At 43.4% G+C, this 19,322-nt stretch overlaps 1 protein-coding gene across 2 annotated transcripts in view; it reads right to left on the bottom strand.

Annotated features, from left to right (window-relative positions):
- Positions 1-19,322, bottom strand: part of EGFR (epidermal growth factor receptor) — a 213,035-nt gene that overhangs the window by 56,740 nt on the left and 136,973 nt on the right. For both annotated transcript variants that reach the window (XM_025923287.2, XM_086697064.1), the window contains exons 2-6: positions 10,257-10,408; positions 8,715-8,898; positions 5,459-5,593; positions 1,950-2,018; positions 979-1,097 (exon numbers count right to left, since the gene is read on the bottom strand). In XM_025923287.2, coding sequence (XP_025779072.1) covers positions 979-1,097; positions 1,950-2,018; positions 5,459-5,593; positions 8,715-8,898; positions 10,257-10,408 — 659 coding nt within the window. The remainder of the gene's footprint in view (positions 1-978; positions 1,098-1,949; positions 2,019-5,458; positions 5,594-8,714; positions 8,899-10,256; positions 10,409-19,322) is intronic.

Raw genomic sequence — 19,322 nt, forward strand, 5'->3', positions numbered from 1 at the left:
CAGAGATTAAGAGAGAGAGACAGAGGCAGAGGGAGAGAGAGGATCTCAGCAGGCTTCACACCCAGCACAGAGCCTGGAGGATATATTTTAGCACTTACTGCCAAATTACAGATAACCTTGATGAGGAAGGGTACCATGCAGAGGGGACCAGACCATATACGGTCATGGCCCTGAGACCTACATGCCATCTCCCTTCCAGGGGCACATTACAATCAGCCCAGACGAACCAAGTCAAAATCCTGGCCAGGTCCAGCCTCTGGACTTTAAAAATCCTCCCTTCCCTCAAATTGGGAGTCTTCTGGATTCCACCTTAGGTGGGCCTCCTCGCCCGGAGCCCACAAGGGCGTCATAGCACTTGGTGCTGCCTCCAGACACACATCTGCCAGCCCTGGTGTCTCCAGGACTCCCATGGTGCCCACAATTGAGGTACCACCTACATGTGGTGCCCACAGCCCCTGGGACACTAGGCTTTTGCCAGGGACAAAAGCGACTGCTTCAAGACCTTGTGTCGGGGGTGTGGGCAGAGGCTCTGAGCTGTGGTGGAAGGAGCAGAAGGACTCGGTCCGAAGATCCAAACATAGCTCCAAGCCGTGCTGAGATCCGTGTGGCTCTGGATGTGTCGCGTAACATCTCTGTATCCAGGTTGGGGGCCTTACGAAATCAACTCCATAGGTTTATACTGAGACTGACATGGAACAATAAAGAGTGTGAGAACAGTGCTACTGGCCGCAATACACATTAACCCAGAGAGCTCGTATTTATTCTGATGCTCATTCGATGCCCAGGTCCCAGTTATGGATGCCACATGCGCTGTGTCACTTAAATAACCTAACAGGTGGGTATTTGCTATCCATCGTTGTCAGGGGAGGAAACCGGGGCACAGAGGGGTCATATGATTTGCCTGAAGTCACAAGGTGAGTGGTGAAGGCGGGACGATACCAGATGCTGTGGTCGGGCTGGGGGAGGGGTGAGCCTTACCAGGCAGTCGCTCTCTCGGGGCCCCGTGCAGCCGGCAGCACACTGGTTATGGCAGCAGTCGCTGGGGGACCTGCCGCGGCAGCGCCCGGAACACTGCTGGGCGCAGATGATTTTGGTCACTGAAAAGGAGCAAAAGTCACCTGTGAGCTGAAGAGCCAGGGAAGGGTCATTCCTCAGGAACCTTGCAGAGCACTTGGAAACAGATGAAAACGTGAACCAGGTGATGAATTTAGTGATTCCTGGCTCGTTAAAATGTTCCCAAACATTCACGCTCTGCCTAATAACACTGAATCATGACATTTCTTTATTGCGCCTCTGTTTTCTACTTATTTTTAATCACTTAGGAGAACTAACCAGATCAAGTCTAGACTTCTGGACCTGCTCGATAATTACATGTTAGTTAGAACTGAGATTCTGGATGATATGGAAAGCACATCAAATAACAGAAATGCTGCCAGAAAGGAGTGTTTAAAAGGGCGAAACCCTCACATCACAATTAAACTGAAGGACAGATAATGAACTTTTAAGGTGACAGCTCCCCAGATCCCTAGGCCACCCATGCTCGTAAACTAGGATTCCTGCAGAAAAACCCTCCTGAGAAGCATTCCTCCTGCTTTTGTATAGGCGGGCTCCCAAGAGAGAGAAAATAAGAAGTGTTGTGACGCTCAGGTAACATGGCCGAGTCTTCTGTTCCCAGGAAGATCTGCCAAACATACTGCTCAGAGAGAGTGGCTGTATGCGTGTGGCTGGCTTTCACTCACTTATGACAGGCTGGAGTGCCCCAAAGAGCCCACTCTGGATTAACCGCATGCAGGGAGATCTGCAAGAATGTCATTCACATAACTGCTCACATCTGGCCTTAAAACAAGACCGCGTTTAGGAATCTTCAAAGGGAAAACACATACAGTTCGCTAAGCATAAGGGGAAGAAGGTGGGCACACATTTATCCGAAATTTTGTTTGCTGACTTACATTTCTGGCAATTCTCCTTTCCCGGACCCCAGCAGCTTCCATTGGGACATCCTGGATCACACTTTTGGCCTAAAATGTAAAGGTAATAGTTGAATTCGTATCTCAGAGGAAGCAAGCAGGCTGATGGCAGGGACTGCCCAAACCCCTGAGCAACATGATGTTCTAGAAACAAGGAACAGCTTTCACATTTCTTATTCTCTGTTTATTTGCTGGTTGACTTGTAAGATGATTCAAAAGACTTTGATAAGAAAAAAAAAAAGATGAACCACATTCTGCTTTTATTTACATTTCAGCTGTAGAAACTGAGGCAGAGAGTAATTATGGACTTGTCACAGGCTATGAAGACTGGAATTCAAATGAACTCAATGGTCCAGTTTCCCATATTTGTTTAAGCTTGGGAGAAGTTTTCAGCTTCTCCCATGACATTAAGTGTGTCTAATCTGGTGGGGCTGTTATGCACCCACTACATTCTCAGTATTTTTACTAGCATGGTTGTATCATAATTTCTTTAACCAATCTCTTATTTTTAGATATATAAGTTCCTTCCAAAATCCATTATAAATAAGGCTGCAAGGAATATTTTTGTACAAAAATAATTTTTTTATATCCTATAATTTTCATTCTCCTTATAATTTTTTCTTATTCCTAGACATGAAGTTCATAGTTCAGGGGGGTGGGGCATACTTTAAAGCTTCAATACATATTGCCAAAATTCTATCCCTGACCATGTCTTATTATTTTATATGCCCACAAGAAGAATATGAGAATTTCTGCTTCTCCATACCCTTCCTGATCTGAGTATCTAAAAATCAAAAGGAATCCAAATATTTAGCAAAGACAAAAATGAGATGCTTCTTTGTTTTATTTTGACCCTTTTAAAATTACAGTAAGAAATAACTTCTTACTTTATTTCTTGGCCATCTTGTGTGTGGGGAGATACAAACTGTTCATGTCTTTGGCCCATTTTTCTTTTTTTATTGGGAGGTTCACCTTTTTCTTGGGATTCCTAAGACTACTTTATACATTCTTATCATCAAGAATATTAGCCCTTTCCAAGGCAAGCAGATGACGCACAATATTTTCTGTTTGTCGTTAACACGGTTTATGGTATCTGACTGGCTTTTCTCCAACTTGATATGACACACATTCACCTTTAAGTTTCCTTCTAGCACTTACATATATATTCAGTGATTTATTACATATAATATGATTTGGGATTGATATGGATGTACAAAGTGGATGATTGATTTATTTTAGTTTCCTCTTAAGTAAACCCACCTGATATAACTTTGATTGCCAAACAAATCAACAATAACGTAGTGTAGGGGCACCCTGGGTAACCTTTCTGAATCTCAAATCCATTGTCCATAAAATACTTAAATCACCTTATCAGATTTTTTGGCTAAAAATTTAAGAAGACAAGTTCTCAGAAGATATGTGTGGCCTGAAAAGGGCTGGAAAGGGAAGGGTTTCCCTTTCCACAAGGACAGCAGCAGACTCCTGCACTTGTCGCCGGTCAGGGGATTAATAAGGATGGCCAGGGAATGGTGTTCCTTTTTAAAACAATCATTACAGTTCTGTCACTTTGACATTTTCTCCTTAACAGTTAAATAATTCTGGAGGAATTTACTGGATAATGAATTCTTCCCTTATTTGCTTGAAATGTCATTTCTTCATGGACATTTAATTTAGCAAGGTTTATTCTTACTGTCTTTCTCTTACATATTGGTGGCTTATTGTTACATATCTATTCTTGACCCAATATCCTATCAGATTGCAATTTGTGGCTTTGTTGTATTTGAATCTTGTTATTGCGTGCACCTGTCATTCTTCCTTCCCAACACTTTCTTCTGGGTCTTTCCCATGGTCTTGGTGTGATGGGGGCACGTGTGCCATTCAGGCTGTCTGACCTCATGTACAGGAAACCCATATAAGCCTCACAGCCTTCCTGTGTCAGTTTTTGTTTTTGTTGTTGTCGTCATAAATGTGCACGATTTAACTTCCTCATTGTCCATCAGATAGCTAGGGAAAGGTTAACCTTGATGTGATGGATAACACAAAATCTTGTGTCGTAAAATACAGGTTTCAGTTTCTTGCAAACACAGTAGGTGCCCTGCTGAGTATGTGTGGGAATAATCTACTTATTAAACCAAGGGGCTCAAAACCCATGTTCATAGCAGCGTTGTTCATAATTGTCAACAGATGGAAGCAACGCAAAAGCACATCAACTAATGAACGGAGAAACAAAGCATGTGGGATGTGGGTACGTATACACATGCAACAGAATACTGTTCATCCACATCAAGGTAAGAAATTCTGATGTATGCTACAACATGGATGAAACTCGTGGACATTATAAGTGATCGAAGCCAGCCACAAAAAGACAAAAACTATGTGACCCGACCTGTACGCGCTCCCTAGAATAGCCACACTCACACCGACAGAAAGTAGCACAGTGGCTGCCATGGGCTGGGGGCAGGGACGGGGAGTTAATGTTTGATGGGGACACGGTTTCAGTTTCGTGAGATGAAAAGAGTTTTAAAGAATGGAGGGTGGTGATGATTGCACCACGGTGTGAATGTACTTAATACCAGTGAACTGTATACTTAAAAATGGTTAAGATGGTAAATTTTACCTTAGAGGTATTTCACCACAACGAACAAACAAACAAATCAGTAAGATTAAGTGAAATCCCCACAAAGGGGTTCCAGTCTATTTTGAAGAGCCGTGTGCGCTCCAAATTCTTTGAGACCAAAGAAAACAACAACAACAACAACAACAACCAGAAAAAACCCCAAACAAAAACATGCATCCATGGCATAGTTTAGGGAAACAGAGAAGCAGGAAATGGGGATGGCTTCTTATTTTAAAGGATTGAAAGACGAGGGAGATCAGGAAGGGGGATGCTTAGCGGAGCCTGGTAACTGTAGGCAAGTGTCTGCAGATTCCCATACAGCACTGCCAGGGAGCCAAGGGGTACAGCCTTGACCTACAGCCTGGCCCCCTGCCAGCCTCTCCCTGGCACGGGCCGCTTTACTGATGAATGGCAGTGACTAGGTCATGGGCATTAGGGGGAATACGGACAGACTCCCGCCCTGTGTGCTGTGCCCAACCTTGCCTGAGGCTCCGTGTAGGAGGGCGGAGGTCAGCTTAGTGCTTCCGGAGGGACCTGGCATCACTCTGAGGCTCAGCAGCAAGTCAGAAGCACACAAAAGTTTGGTCTGCCTCCTCCAGCCAGGACGGGAGAACCCCCCGTGCCAGGACTCAACGGCCACACGAGGGCTCAACTGTCTCAGGGGTGATCTGCCAAAACAGACTTTCCCTCTGTCTTAAATAGGTGCTCTTCTCGTGGGCAGATCAACTGTCGCTAGATATCTTGGGTTTAGATTAATGTGACTTAAACAATGGCTCAGCTTTCCGCCACCCCCACCCCCTCCCGACCCCAAAGCACCACGGCTCTGTCCCACCACAGGAGCTACAGGCAGAGGGGACGTCTGTAGAACACTTACAGTTGCCCACGTGGTTCTGGAAGTCCATCGACATGTTGCTTATGAAATCGTTGTCAACGATATCCCGCCACTGGATGGTTTCCACGTTGCAGAGGACAGGGTTGTTGCTGAACCGCACAGCGCCTTGCAGGATTTCTGCACGTGCAAAGAACCTCAGTCAGCCATCTGCCACGTCTTTATACTCCCACAAAGTACATACGCATTTCTTTACATTTTGAGTCCTGCTAAAATGCCAGTGTGCAAACGAGACTCCCCATAGAGCTTTAGTGGGGGCAGCTGAAAAATGAGTTGATGATAGTGCCTTGGAGGAGTTAGGTTCCCCCCACCCCGAAATGGGCCTTCGATCAGCAAACTATCAGAATTCAGAAATGTGAGGAGGAAGGAAGCTGTACGATGATGTGAAGGGGCAACCAGGAAGGCAGGGCCACGGCAGTCACTCACTGTGGGCCGGGGAGGCCAGGAGAGGGGGCGATGCTGTGGGCTCCCTCTGAGCTCCTCACTGGAGAAAGCGGGGTGGGGGTGGGGTGGGCAGTGAAGGGGTCTGAGAAGAATCTACATGCATGATGAAGAGATGGCAGACACTGGGAATGCAAATGGCATGAAAAAAAAAACGTATGATTGTTTCAAAGGAAGAACTGATAGGACAGGAAAAATCAGGGCAGATTGAGAAGAGATTCGAGCGTAAGCAAAGGGAGAGCTTTGCGTCGATGACATTAGACAGAAACAGTGGCACGAAACACTGCAGCAAGAGCTGTGGACCCTGTGAGGATGAAGCACATCTAGCTGCCGACAGGCAAGGGGAGCAGGGCAGGTCACATGACGAGGTCACGCCACAGAAGACCGTGCATGCCATGAGACAGGGCCAGGTACTCTGCTAGTTGATTCAAACACATTATCTTAATTAATCTTCAGAATGGTCCCAGGACTCTCTGTGCACAAAGTACCATCAGGGAAAAGGAAGGGGTCTCCCGAAGAAGGGGTCTGAGGCTGCTGGAAAGAATGGCATTTTGCAGAACACAGACAGGAGTGCACTCTGAAGGAGCACGGAGGGAGGGCGCAGTCGGCTTTCTCTCGCCAGGAGACCGCAGCCAACGTGTGTCGGTGAGACAGGCAGGCATTTTCCTCGGCGGGTGGTGGGGAACAAAGGAATCACGGAAGGAAGGCTGGGGAGGTCCAAAGGGCCAAGTTGTGGAGCTTTGGGTATAAACTCAGAGATGACAGCAGGACCATCAAGAGAGAACATCCGGCCAGGCGGCAGCCAGAGTGGAGAGGACGAATCTCTGATGAGAGGTCAGCACTGCATACGCACACTAGGGGCATCAGAGCTGCTGCGACAATCAGGACAACAGACCACGGTGGCAAGAAAGAGTGCGCGATGGAAGGTCACGGTGGGGCCGTACAGAGTACCTACGATCTCCAATCACGACAAGGAAAAGGAAGGCAGCAAAGTGCCGGGCAATTCAGGTGCCCCTGCCTAGGCAGAGAGCACCTAGAAGAGAAAGAGGTGATCCATCTGTGTTATTCTTTTAACTTTCGGTATTTCATGATTATATACCTGGTGCTGGGCCCTGAGTTAATTATTAACAACAGTACTTAATATTAAAAAATTCACAATAATTACTTAATAACATTAACGAATCCGCATTTCTACAACCCCATGCCAACCCCAGAAATAATACCAACAATGGGAGTAACTTCTAAGTGCTTTTTCTATGGCAATCCACTTAATTTTCTCAACACCCCTAGGATGTGTGCTACCATTGCTACCCACATTTTTAAAGAGGAGGAAACTGAGACACAGAGAGAATCTGCTCCAGGAGGCAGGGGCTGGAACCCAGACAGTCTGGCTCCAGGGTCCACGCTCTTAACCACATCTGCCTGTCACCATGAGATACAGGCAGATTGAGGCCAGACAGGCAGATTGAGACACGCTAAATGCACATACTCTTTCGCAAAATGTGTAAATAGCACAAATTAGTATTAGCGTAAACACAGACCGTGTGCGTGGGCGCTCTGAGCAGCTAAAGCGGTGGGTGGAAAGTCTTAGGGCGGTTTTATAGAATGGCCAAACCAGGAGCCCCGCTCGTGTGGTGTGCCAGCCGCCCGCACGCCCGGGTTTGGATGTGTTGGCACATTCCAGCACTGTCGCCTGTCAGGCCTCCACCATCCCCAGGACTCTGTCTTGCATCCTCTGCTGTCACCCCCGCTCCCCTCACTTTCCTGGTGAGCCCCCTTCCCATCAGAACTGCACGGCATGTGGGAAGGGTAAGGACTCTGGGGGCAGACATTTGGTGGCCATTCCTGGCCATTTTTTCACCAACTTGGGACCTTAAGAGAGTTACTTTGCCACCATATCTTTATGTATAAACTGGTGGGAGTTTAAACGCCTGCCCTGAGGGGAGGTGGTGAGCACGGAGTTCCTGATTTAACATGAGTGGCACTGTGCCTGCCACATAGCGAGGGCACGGTCGTCATTATCTTCAGTTTTGTTTAAATCCACTTCCTGTCTCTTCTATGATCTTCCTTAGTTCCCACTCAGAGGATCTTCACAAGTGTCCTACTTCAGAGGAATTCAAACTTCTTCTGTAATCACGTCATTCCCTGCCCTTAACTTACAGATGAATTTCTGTATAACAGCATTATGCCAAACACGGTCTCAAATAGGGGTTGGTTTTTAATGTGTATCCCTTATACCCGAGGTCCAGGTAGTAAGACAGGCAGTTTATTCACTCCCTAGGCACAGAAAGCCTGCATTCCAGCCAAGGTCGTCTGGATATTTTTCCATGAATATAAAGGAAGTGGTACCTGGCTTAAATCTTCTCTTAACATTCATCAGCTACCATCTTCTTAAAAACTTCCATCTACTGTATCTTGCACACAGTTGGCACTCAATACCTTTGTATTTGATGAATAAAAGTCTTCTCGAGTGGCATTAAGAAAAGTGACAGGTTCACTGAGGGGATGCCTGGGTGGCTCACTTGGTTAAGCATCCAACTCTTGATTTCGGCTCAGGTCATGATCTCATGGTTTGTGAACTTGAGCCCCGTGTGGGGCTCTGTGCTGACAGTGCGGGGCCTGTTTGGGATTCTCTCTTTCTCCCTCTCTTTCTCTGCCCTTCCCCTGCTCATGCACGCTCTCACTCTCTCTCTCTCTCTCAAAATAAATAAGCTTAAAAAACAAAAGAAAAGAAAAGTGACAGTTTCGCTGAGTACCACCTGAGTGGCTCTCTGCACCCACAGCCTCCCTGTACCCTCACCATGTAAGTTTCTCATGGGCAGCTCCCGCAGTCCGGTTTTATTTGTGCCATAGTTGGATAAGACGGATAAGGCATGGGTGTTTTCATAGAGCACATTTCCTCGGATGATCTGCAGGTTTTCCAAAGGAATCTTCTCCACTGTGTTGAGGGCAATGAGTACATAGCCGGCAACCTCTTGGATGGTCTAAGGAGAGAAAACATGAACACGTTATTTCTCTTGTGCAGAAGTCAAGAATGCAAGATCTAAAATGGGTCAAGAAAGCCCAGGGCACCTACGTGAGCTATGCACGTGAGTGCTGACAAACATAAAGCATGTAGATAACTACAGTGGAGACACGGGAGGTGACAGAATTTACGATGATTCCTGTACTTTCACCTCTTGAGCCAAAGGGCAATCAATGTACATCATTCAGGAATGCTGTGACTCATTTTACTTGGTGTTCAATATACTCAGAAGAGAATGAAAATGTTTTATTAATTCATTTTGTGTCTTTCTTGCATGCTTTCTTATTAGAAAAAAAGAAAAAGAAAGGAAGGAAGGAAGGAAGGAAGGAAGGAAGGAAGGAAGGAAGGAAGAAAGGAAGGGAGGGAGGAAGAAAGAAAGAAAGAAAGAAAGAAAGAAAGAAAGAAAGAAAGAAAGAGAAAGAGAGAGAGGGAGGGAGGGAGGGAGGAAGGAAGAAAGAAAGAAAGTAAGAAAGGAAGAAAGGAAGAAAGAAAGAAAGAAAGAAAGGGAGGGAGAGAAAGGAAGGAAGGAAGGAAGGAAGGAAGGAAGGAAGGAAGAAAGAAAGAAAGAAAGAAAGAAAGAAAGAAAGAGAAAGAGAGAGAGGGAGGGAGGGAGGGAGGGAGGAAGGAAGAAAGAAAGAAAGTAAGAAAGGAAGAAAGGAAGAAAGAAAGAAAGGGAGGGAGAGAAAGGAAGGAAGGAAGGAAGGAAGGAAGGAAGGAAGGAAGGAAGGAAGGAAGGAAGAAAGAAAGAAAGAAAGAAAGAAAGAAAGAAAGAAAGAAAGAAAGAAAGAAAGAAAGAAAGGAAGGAAGAAAGAAAAGAAAGAGAAGCCCAAAAGGAGGCCAATCAAATCCAAAGTTCAACTATCACCAACATCTGAAGCCTTCCCAGCTGGCTCCTATTGGCTCACAAGAGGCTACTGTGAAATAGCTGGGAGATTTGTGAATTGGTGTCACTGAAACCAACCAGAGTGGAAGTATTTACACAAAGGAAATAGGCAAATGGTACAAAACAGGACTTTTTTTTTTTTTTTTTTAAGAGCCAATATATCAGGATTCCCCAGCTAAAGCACTGGTTAAACATTTAATATCAGTGTCTATGATGATAGAGGAGCGTCAGGCTAGCTTCCTTCTCTTTGACATTATTTCGTAGCTCTAACTTCACACCAGCTGGTGAAGTAGCTTTCTGATAAAACCTGTAATTGGCCCGTAATTGCCATGGCAAAAGCATATAGACTTCCAGTTAAATTCTGTCAAGGTCTTTGTCTACTTCTATTTCCTTCCATCATATGTGGGTTAGACAGTCAAATTCATTGAACTAACTTTTAAGAAGGAAAGGTCATAATTCCTTTGCATGTAGGTGATTTCCAAATTCCCAAGGACCACCTCACAGTTATTAAACATCCTCTGCAGGCTGAGAAAGTGGTCCTCAAAAGTGCCCAACTGGGTGAGCCGGTTACTTGTGCCTTGGCAAACTGCAAAAGAACAAAAGGGAAAAAGATATCACATGAAATGCCAAGTAGAGTAGCAGAAATAACATAAAATGTTCACAAATTTCAACAAACTTTGAGAGTCTCAGTGACTTACAATATTAATTCTGGTAAAGGGTCACTCAAGACAAATATGGCCAAAAATGTTTATCTAAGGTATACAGTTCATAACAAGAAATAGCTCATCCCTATAATGCATGGAATCTTTATAAAATGTTAAAAATTCAAGGGGAAAAGGGAAAATTCTATGAAAATCTTTAAGACACAATAGTCTTTTAGAGCTTTGGTAGACAAAAACATATGTATCATTAGATAATAAGATAATTACAATGTTGAATTAATAACTATATAATGAATGTTTTACATTACGACAAAGACAGACTATCACATTACTGTGAGCCCAAAGGATATTTACAAACATAACATACGCTAGCCGATATTTTCTGACCGCGGTGTTGTACAACTTAAAATCAGTGACAAGAGTGTAAATTAAAATCCAACTGGCCAGAGATTAAAAATATTCTTCTAAACTAATGCATCAAAGAATAAATCAAAGGTCTACTTATACATCTAGAAAATAATGAAATGGCAAGAACACACTCAGGTACTGAGAAACCAATACGTCCTTCTATTTGTCCACACTCTATGTGAATCCACGGTGGAGACACAATTGTACACAGTCTTGGCATGCTCACCTCCCTCATGTTTTAACTTAATACAAGAAGTAAAATGGGGGACAAAGTTAGACTATGGAAATACACTTGACAGTCTATATTTAAAAGCAAAGGAGATTATGATAGTCATAGCTCTTTGAAAGGCATGTTTGAGCAAGCATAACAAAACAAAGAGGTTTGGGGCTTTTGAAGCAGGGAGCTTGTTAAGCGACTATACTTTGAACCAAAATTATCATAAGAGTGAAGAAATATGGCCTCTGGCTTTGGAGGTTAGATTCAGAACTAGCCAGGTTCTTCTACATGTGCGAAGGCATGGCTGCAATCCGTAACCAGGTGGCTGAACGCAAAACCAAGGCCAAAGTCAATATGCAGGTACTTTCCTCGGAAACTCTTTCTAAATTTACATTTCCATTTTATAGACGTCTTTGTTCCCTCCCCATGGGAACTGCTCCGAAGGGCACCATCTGACCGTCTGCCCTCACATTTTGGTGCCACGGCCGTGAGCACATGTTGAGACACCACATTCTCAACCCAAAGCATTTACACCAACATTAAAAATGAAGCAATCGCCACATCCTCTGCAACTCCGTGGGGATTTCCCTCCTCTGCTCTTCTGTGGTCTCATTCAAATCTGCGGTAGAGAGAACGCTCGCATGGGAACTTCGATAGTCGACAAGACTAAACCCCTATCTACTGGCTCCAGGGGCAGAATGATTCCATATTTCTTCCAACTATAACACTGGATGGACCCAACATCTCGGGGCTGCTTTCACTCAGGAGTATGGGCCGCTCTGATTGCAACCTCACTTTGGGACAGCTGTACACAGTTGGGGCCAGACTAATCACATAGATGGGGCCAGACTGCTTTCCCAATTCCAAGGTCCTTAAAGATGCCACCACCAATGTAGGTATGGGGTTGTGACAACAACCCATGACCTTTCAGTCGACACACGGGTAAACAAAAGCTGCTTTCCCTGCTGGGAGACTACGGTCCCTAAATTTCATCCTAACTGATTGGCTATCCTTGAAGTAGCTCAGTATTGGTCACGCCTTCATCCCAGCCAGGTGAACAGCATCCTAGAACTCAGGGTTGGAGTGCGTTTCAGAAGAGTTTCTTCAGTTCACAGAGAAATGAAAAACAGTAACGATTGCTCTCATTTTAAATGATAAAGGATTTCAGCTTGTAAATTTCTCTCAGGGGGCGCCCCTGACTTTTCATTACTAAATCAATGACAAAGTAACTTTTGTCAGTAAAAAAAGAAAACATGCCCTTTAAGTTTAGCCTGTTACATCATAGCAAAAATAATTTCAAAAATGCTGTATTTGTGCTTTCATTCAGTCATTCAAAAAAGTGCCAAATGAGCTCCTAAAATATTTGTTTGATGAATCTCTACCATCATCTGTCATTGTTTACAATTAGCATGAACTACTTCTATATTCAGAAAACCAGATGCTGCTATATTTGGAAGCAATAGCAGCATTGCACAATATTGATATGAACCTTTATTCATAAAACATTTTGGGAAGCAACTAGACAACTTGTGTAAAGAAATAAATATGCTTCAAAAAAGCTTCATGCAAAATGTTTTTTTTTAAATGATGGCAAAAAAAAAAAAAAAAACCGCAAAAAGCCCTAAATGTTCAATTGCCTGTCACGTGTATTCTTTTTTTTTTTTTTTTCAAAGTTTATTTATTTTTGGGACAGAGAGAGACAGAGCATGAACGGGGGAGGGGCAGAGAGAGAGGGAGACACAGAATCGGAAACAGGCTCCAGGCTCTGAGCCATCAGCCCAGAGCCTGATGCGGGGCTCGAACTCACAGACCGCAAGATCGTGACCTGGTTGAAGTCGGACGCTTAACCGACTGCGCCACCCAGGCGCCCCTTTTTTTTTTTTTTTTTTTTTTTTTGGTCACGTGTATTCTTGAGAACAAGAAGGCAGCTGATACGCTGCGTGATTCAGCGTAAGACAAGTCCGTCTTGAATTCTATTCCAGGATTAATTACTAAAGGATCAAGAGAAATCATTACAAAGGTGTTTCTTCAGGGGCTTTCTCCTGCCATGAGCCCCAAAGGGGATGACAGTGTCCAAGTGAAATCCAGAGTGACAATCAGAATGATTTGACCTAGGTTTCCTGATTCAACAAAGCCTAATCTTTGCTCTCTCTTTATACCAAATGTCTCATATTATGACTATAAAGCAATGGAAAGATTTAAATGCGAGACCACTGAATTAGTAAAATTATTATGTTTTAAATCACAAAGCAGGCAGATTTAAGACAAAACTGCCAAGAGCAAGAGCTTTTAAATTCATCCAGGAGAAAGTTTTTGTTTAGCCACTTCCTCATGATGTGACCCTGGATGACTTCTCTAAGCTCTCTGCGGCAGGCTTTCCTCAAGTAGCAAACGTGGTGAAACTAATACTGACCTTCAGAACTGTTTCAAAGGCTGAATGAACACAAAAGCTTTCAGCTTTCTTTTGTTAAAGTTAACTACTGAGAACTGTGACTGTGATACAAGATGCAACTGCACAGATGTTAGTGGACCTCTGTGGACATAAACTTGCCCGAAGGTATTGCCTGAACTGGGAATATTTGTATCTGCAGATAACCTGACTCAACTATTGGGCATTAGATTACTCTGTCTGTAGAATATGTATCAGAAAAGGAAGGGAAAGAAAAGGAACACGTTTAATGATTTCATTAAAATACACATTGAGGGGCGCCTGGGTGGCTCTGTCAGTTAAGCATCCGACTTCGGCTCAGGTCATGATCTCGTGGTTTGTGCGTTCAAGCCCCACATCAGGTTCTGTGCTGACAGCTCAGAGCCTGGAACCTGCTTCGGATTCTGTGTCTCCCTCGCTCTCTGCCCCTCCCCTGCTCGCACTCTGTCTCTCTGTGTCTGTTTGGTATCACTTTAGGGCTATACATTTGAAGCCAAGACAATTAAAAGTGTATCCAGCTCCATACAAAATGCTATTGATTTGCTCTACCTCTTACAAATCTGAAGACAAGTTCTACTGAATCAAGAGCAGCAGTCCCCGGGACACAGGCCCTACAAAGCACTTGGCTTTTCATCCTCCAGTGTTATTATGAAGATTCATAAACGGGCAGACAAGCTGAAAGAAAGATACAGTGTGAATATCCTTAGATTAGCCTTGTGTTCATTTTGTCACATATCTATCCATCTTACTTTTTTTTTTTTTGATGCGTTTTAAAGTAAGGTATAAATGTCAGTACATTTCACCCTGGCATACCACTGATCGCAGCTCAAGATTAATTTACAGCTATTGTTGTTGTTGTTGTTGTTGTTGTTGTTGACATCATCCACAACTGTGCAACATCACAGTACAAACTGTGAGGTAATCAACAGTAAGTATAGCATTTGAGAGTTTCAACAAATGCACACACCCACATAACCTGCACTCCTACCACCACATAGAACATCATCCATACGGGGCCCCCTCATGCCTCTTCCCAGGCAATCCTGGCCCCTGTATACCATAAAACACACGGTGATTTGTTTTCACTAAGAACAGTCCTGCCTATTGTAAAATTTCATATTAATGGAATTACGTAGTCTTGCCCTTTTGTGTAAGGCTTATTTCATAGTCTACTATTTAAAAAAAATTTTTTTAATGTTTATTTTTGAGACAGAGAGAGAGAGAGAGCACGAGCGAGCGGGGGAGGGGCAGAGAGAGAGGGAGACACGGAATCCGAAGCAGGCTCCAGGCTTTGAGCTGTCGGCACAGAGCCCAACACGGGGCTCGAACTCATGAAATGTGAGATCATGACCTGAGCCGAATGGACACTTAACCGACAGAGCCAGCCAGGTGCCCCGAGACAAGTGTTTTATGGGAAGTTATCTGTGTATTATCCTTGGGCATCTAAGGCTGATCCACAGTCTGGTCGTTCTTTTTCTTAAGAACCCCCCAGTTTATCTTAACTGAAAATAAAAACAATACGCCTGCTTGAAGTCTTGGATCCCCCTGACTTTATGGGTTAGGGCCTGTGGCTTTCCCGTGTCATTATGGGGGTGGACATCTCTCTTTCCCCACAAGCCTGGGCAAATATGTCCTGCTGATTAAGACACAACATTAAAACAAGTTTCTCCAGATTTTCCCAAACCCACTTAGACACTTCTGAAATTGCCTAAGAAAATTTATAATTGTCTTAATTCGTTGTTTTCTCAACTACATATTAATGTTTGCCAAAGCAGTTGGGCTCTTGTAAATCTCTCCCCTGGGCCTCCTAAATTATCTCTGCTTTCATCCGTGCCCCATTTTCCACAGAACACCTTGTTTTGAAGCAGAAATCACATCACACTATTCCTTGGCTCGAACCAAAAGCTTCCCAGTGTAATTGGAACACAGTACAAGCTCCTTTCTCATCAGCCCGCCTTCTCTCAGCCTCTCACTGCTCACTCCCCTAGTTCTCTCCAGCCGGCCCAGTTCTGGCCCACTTCAGGGCTGTCCCATCTGCCCGGAATGTTCTTCCATTGCCCTCCAGATGTGTGCATCTTGGCCTCCCTTTTATCATTGGGATTCCAACTCAATGGCCATCCTTTCAGAAAAGCCTATCCTAGAACCAGATCAGCTTAAGTATCTACCATTACATTCTATCACGTCACCCTGCTTTCTTTACTTCTTAGTAAACTTATCACCACTTAAAATTATTGTTTCTGCAAATATATATATTTATTCATTTATCTAGATGGTGAAGAGAGGTGGACTTTGTATAGATATATGGGTATCTCGTTGCCCTGACTACTGCGAGACGTGCGCGTGTGTGCCTGCATGTTTATTTTCGGTGGGAAAGCAACGGGTGGCTGTGTGATCATGGATGACAGAGATGTGACCGTGAAAGTCTTACATGACTCGACATGGGTCTCTTTGCCTTTATTGTTTCCAAATGTCTGATAGAGGAGGTGGAGGCAGGATGTCTTACGAGAGGGTTTGTCCTCACAACCTTCTAGTTGGTCACCGCAAAATCTTTCTAGTCTAAGTAACATATTTCATTAAGCCTTAAAAGCCAGTGGACTTTTTTCCACTTTCATGCTGAAGAGGTTTAAGGAAATCCCAAATAAGATGACATTTATACACTGGATTTTAAAATACAGAAGAAAAAAGGGGCGTCTAGGTGGCTTGGTCGGTTAAGCGCCCAACTTCGGTTCGGGTCATGATCTCGTGGTTCGTGGGTTCGAGCCCCGTGTCAGGCTCTGTGCTGACAGCTTGGAGCCTGGAGCCTGCTTCGGATTCTGTGTCTCCCTCTCTCTCTGTCCCTCCCCCGCTCAAGCTCTGACTCTGTCTCTCAAAAATAAGTAAATGTTAAAAAAAAAAATTAAAAAAAAGTACAGAAGAAAAAGATCATCAGAGAACTTGCCAGAGGTTTTATCATATCAGAACTGCTCATTTCTTTTGCCTTACTGAAACTGTATTGTGGTGGTAATTTTAAAACGTGTATATATGTACATCTCAACTATGCTAAAAATGCCCAGAAAACACACCAAGTTGTTAATGATGGTCTTTTATGAACAGTGGGATTCTGAGTGTTTTATTTCTTCCTTATATTTTTTCAAGTTTTCTATAGTGATCATACATTCCTTTATACTAAAAAAATACCAAGGGGAAAATTTGCAAAAATCCATGTTGAATAAAGCCAAAAGAAAGACATTTTAATAAAATACATTTTTAGAGGGGCGCCTGGGTGGCGCAGTCGGTTAAGCGTCCGACTTCAGCCAGGTCACGATCTCGCGGTCCGGGAGTTCGAGCCCCGCGTCAGGCTCTGGGCTGATGGCTCGGAGCCTGGAGCCTGTTTCCGATTCTGTGTCTCCCTCTCTCTCTGTCCCTCCCCCGTTCATGCTCTGTCTCTCTCTGTACCCAAAATAAATAAACGTTGAAAAAAAAATTTTTTTTAAAAAAATACATTTTTAGAGGAGCAATGATCGAGTACAGCTACGAAGATCCTCAAAGTTTTGCATTATCCGTGTTAAACAGCTTTATAAAAGTGCTTTAAAAATTAGAAATAATTGATGAATGGTGAAGTGCTAGACAGAGAAAATGCTAGAAGAGAGAGTAAGCTGTAGATTATTCACCTCATTGTTCTGAATAGCTGCATACTGGAGCCCTTGGAAAACACCATGCATTACGCAGAGATAGTTCTGTTCCAAACAGTGATGGGCTTCTCAAATTTCATTTTTTCCCTGATCTATAAATTTATTTTTTAGGGGAGCATAGGGTAAATTTCTCCCATGGAAAAATATTATAAATTGTGATTACAGTACCACACTACCCTATGAAACTGATTTAACTCACACAACAGCTTGTAATGGGAACACAGAAAATCTATGGTTGAGCCATAATAAAATAATTGGGAAAACAATAAAAGTAAATACAAAGTAGCATTTAAATTTTCATTGGAGGTGGGGCGCCCGGGTGGCTCAGTTGGTTGAGCATCTGACTTCGGCTCAGGTCATGATCTCATGGTTCGTGAGTTTGAGCCCCGAATCAGGCTCTGTGTTGACAGCTTGGAGCCTGGAGCCTGTTTTCGATTCTGTGTCTCCCTCTATGTGCCCTTCCCCCGTTCGCCTGTCTCTCAACAATAAATAAATGTATAAATAAATAAATAAATAAATAAATAAATAAATAAATAAATTTTCATTGGGGGTTTAACCAAAGGTTTTGTAGGTTTTGTAGAAGGGGAAAAGTCTCTAATTTATTATGAAGATTTTTCCTTATTTTCCAAAACTTTATATTTTATCAGTAGTTCGTTTGTCATATTTGATTTTTAACTAACCAGCAGTTCTCAGCTTGCAGGCATCCAAAGATAGTCATCAAGCTGAATTTGAATCTATGTTGCAATTTGGAAATGCATATGTAATAGTCAAAAAGTCCTCCTGAATATTGGATGATCTACCAAGCTCTGGCATATCCAATACAACGGCAAACTACAGTCACTCCAATTAAGTTATCAAGCAGAGGATTTTAAAATAACATCTCTTTTATTTTTGAGTTAGGGAAGAGAACACCAAAACTGGTTGATTTCCATTCCCATGACCCTCCTCCTAGCCATTAACATAATCCCAAGCCACGTTTATGATCTTTAAACAATATGTGGAGTTGGGATACCTTTGTATAGTGTGTTCAGTCTCCTGGTAATTAACTAATGTGTCCGAGCCTCAGGAAGTCCAGTTCTATGACAGACCGTGGAATATGCTTCCAGTGACATCAAACATCTATCAGAGTGACGATGGCGATAGTATCCTTATGGGATGGTCTCCCGCCAGTTAACTCTCTGGGTCTCAGTGTCCTGACTGGTTAAATGGGACCAACTCAGCATAGTTGACAGGGTAGGGTGAGCAGTAATGAGATCACGGACACAGAAGTACTTCATAAATCACAACTCTCTCAAAACATAAATTATGTCTGACACTGAAGCTTCACCCTAGCAGTATCCACAGCAACCAAACCTTTGCAATCTATTTCTGCCTATGTTTTCAATGATACCAACAAACTATTTTTCCCCCAGGGTCTTAAAATTTTTTTTTTTTTTAAAATAGACTCAGCAGAATTGAGGAGTTGTGTTGAAATCTGGGATGCTTTAAAATTCTGGAATAGGGGCGCCTGGGTGGCTCAGTCGGTTAAGCATCTGACTCTTGATCTGAGCTCAGTTCTTGTTCTCAGCGTCATGAGTTCAAGGCCTGCGTTGGGCTCCTCACTGGGCGTGAAGCCTACTTAAAAAATAAAATAAAATCCTAAGGTAAAATCCTGAAATAAAAGTCATCACTTCTCATTGTTACAGGATACTATCCAAAGGTTGGCCCTAACAATGGAAACTAAGTATCTTAAACCACAGGGCTTGGCAATCCGTTCCATTTTTTAATAGGTAGTTGAATGGCTAGTCAGAGATGAATTTGACCTACATTGTTGGACTATGAGAAACTGATTTGGATTAAAAATGATTTCATAAGGCAATACTCATCCATCTTTTATTCATTCAATCCAATAAATCTCTTTTGAACACCTACTATGTGTCTGGCAGCACTCTGTCTTGGTGGCCAGTGTCTCTGTATTTTAAACATGGTGACACGTACTGAACACAAATCCACAGATGGAGGAATTACGTGTATCAGATTCTCTATCAGCATCTACATCAGGTTATATAGAACTAGGGTTGTAGGTGGCTAACATATACCTTCACTGAATGCTGGATGCTGAGCAGGGCACCCTG

This window comes from Puma concolor, chromosome A2 (genome assembly GCF_028749965.1).
Source record: "Puma concolor isolate L17-30 chromosome A2, mPumCon1.1.hap2, whole genome shotgun sequence".
In the NCBI taxonomy this organism is placed as follows: domain Eukaryota; kingdom Metazoa; phylum Chordata; class Mammalia; order Carnivora; family Felidae; genus Puma; species Puma concolor.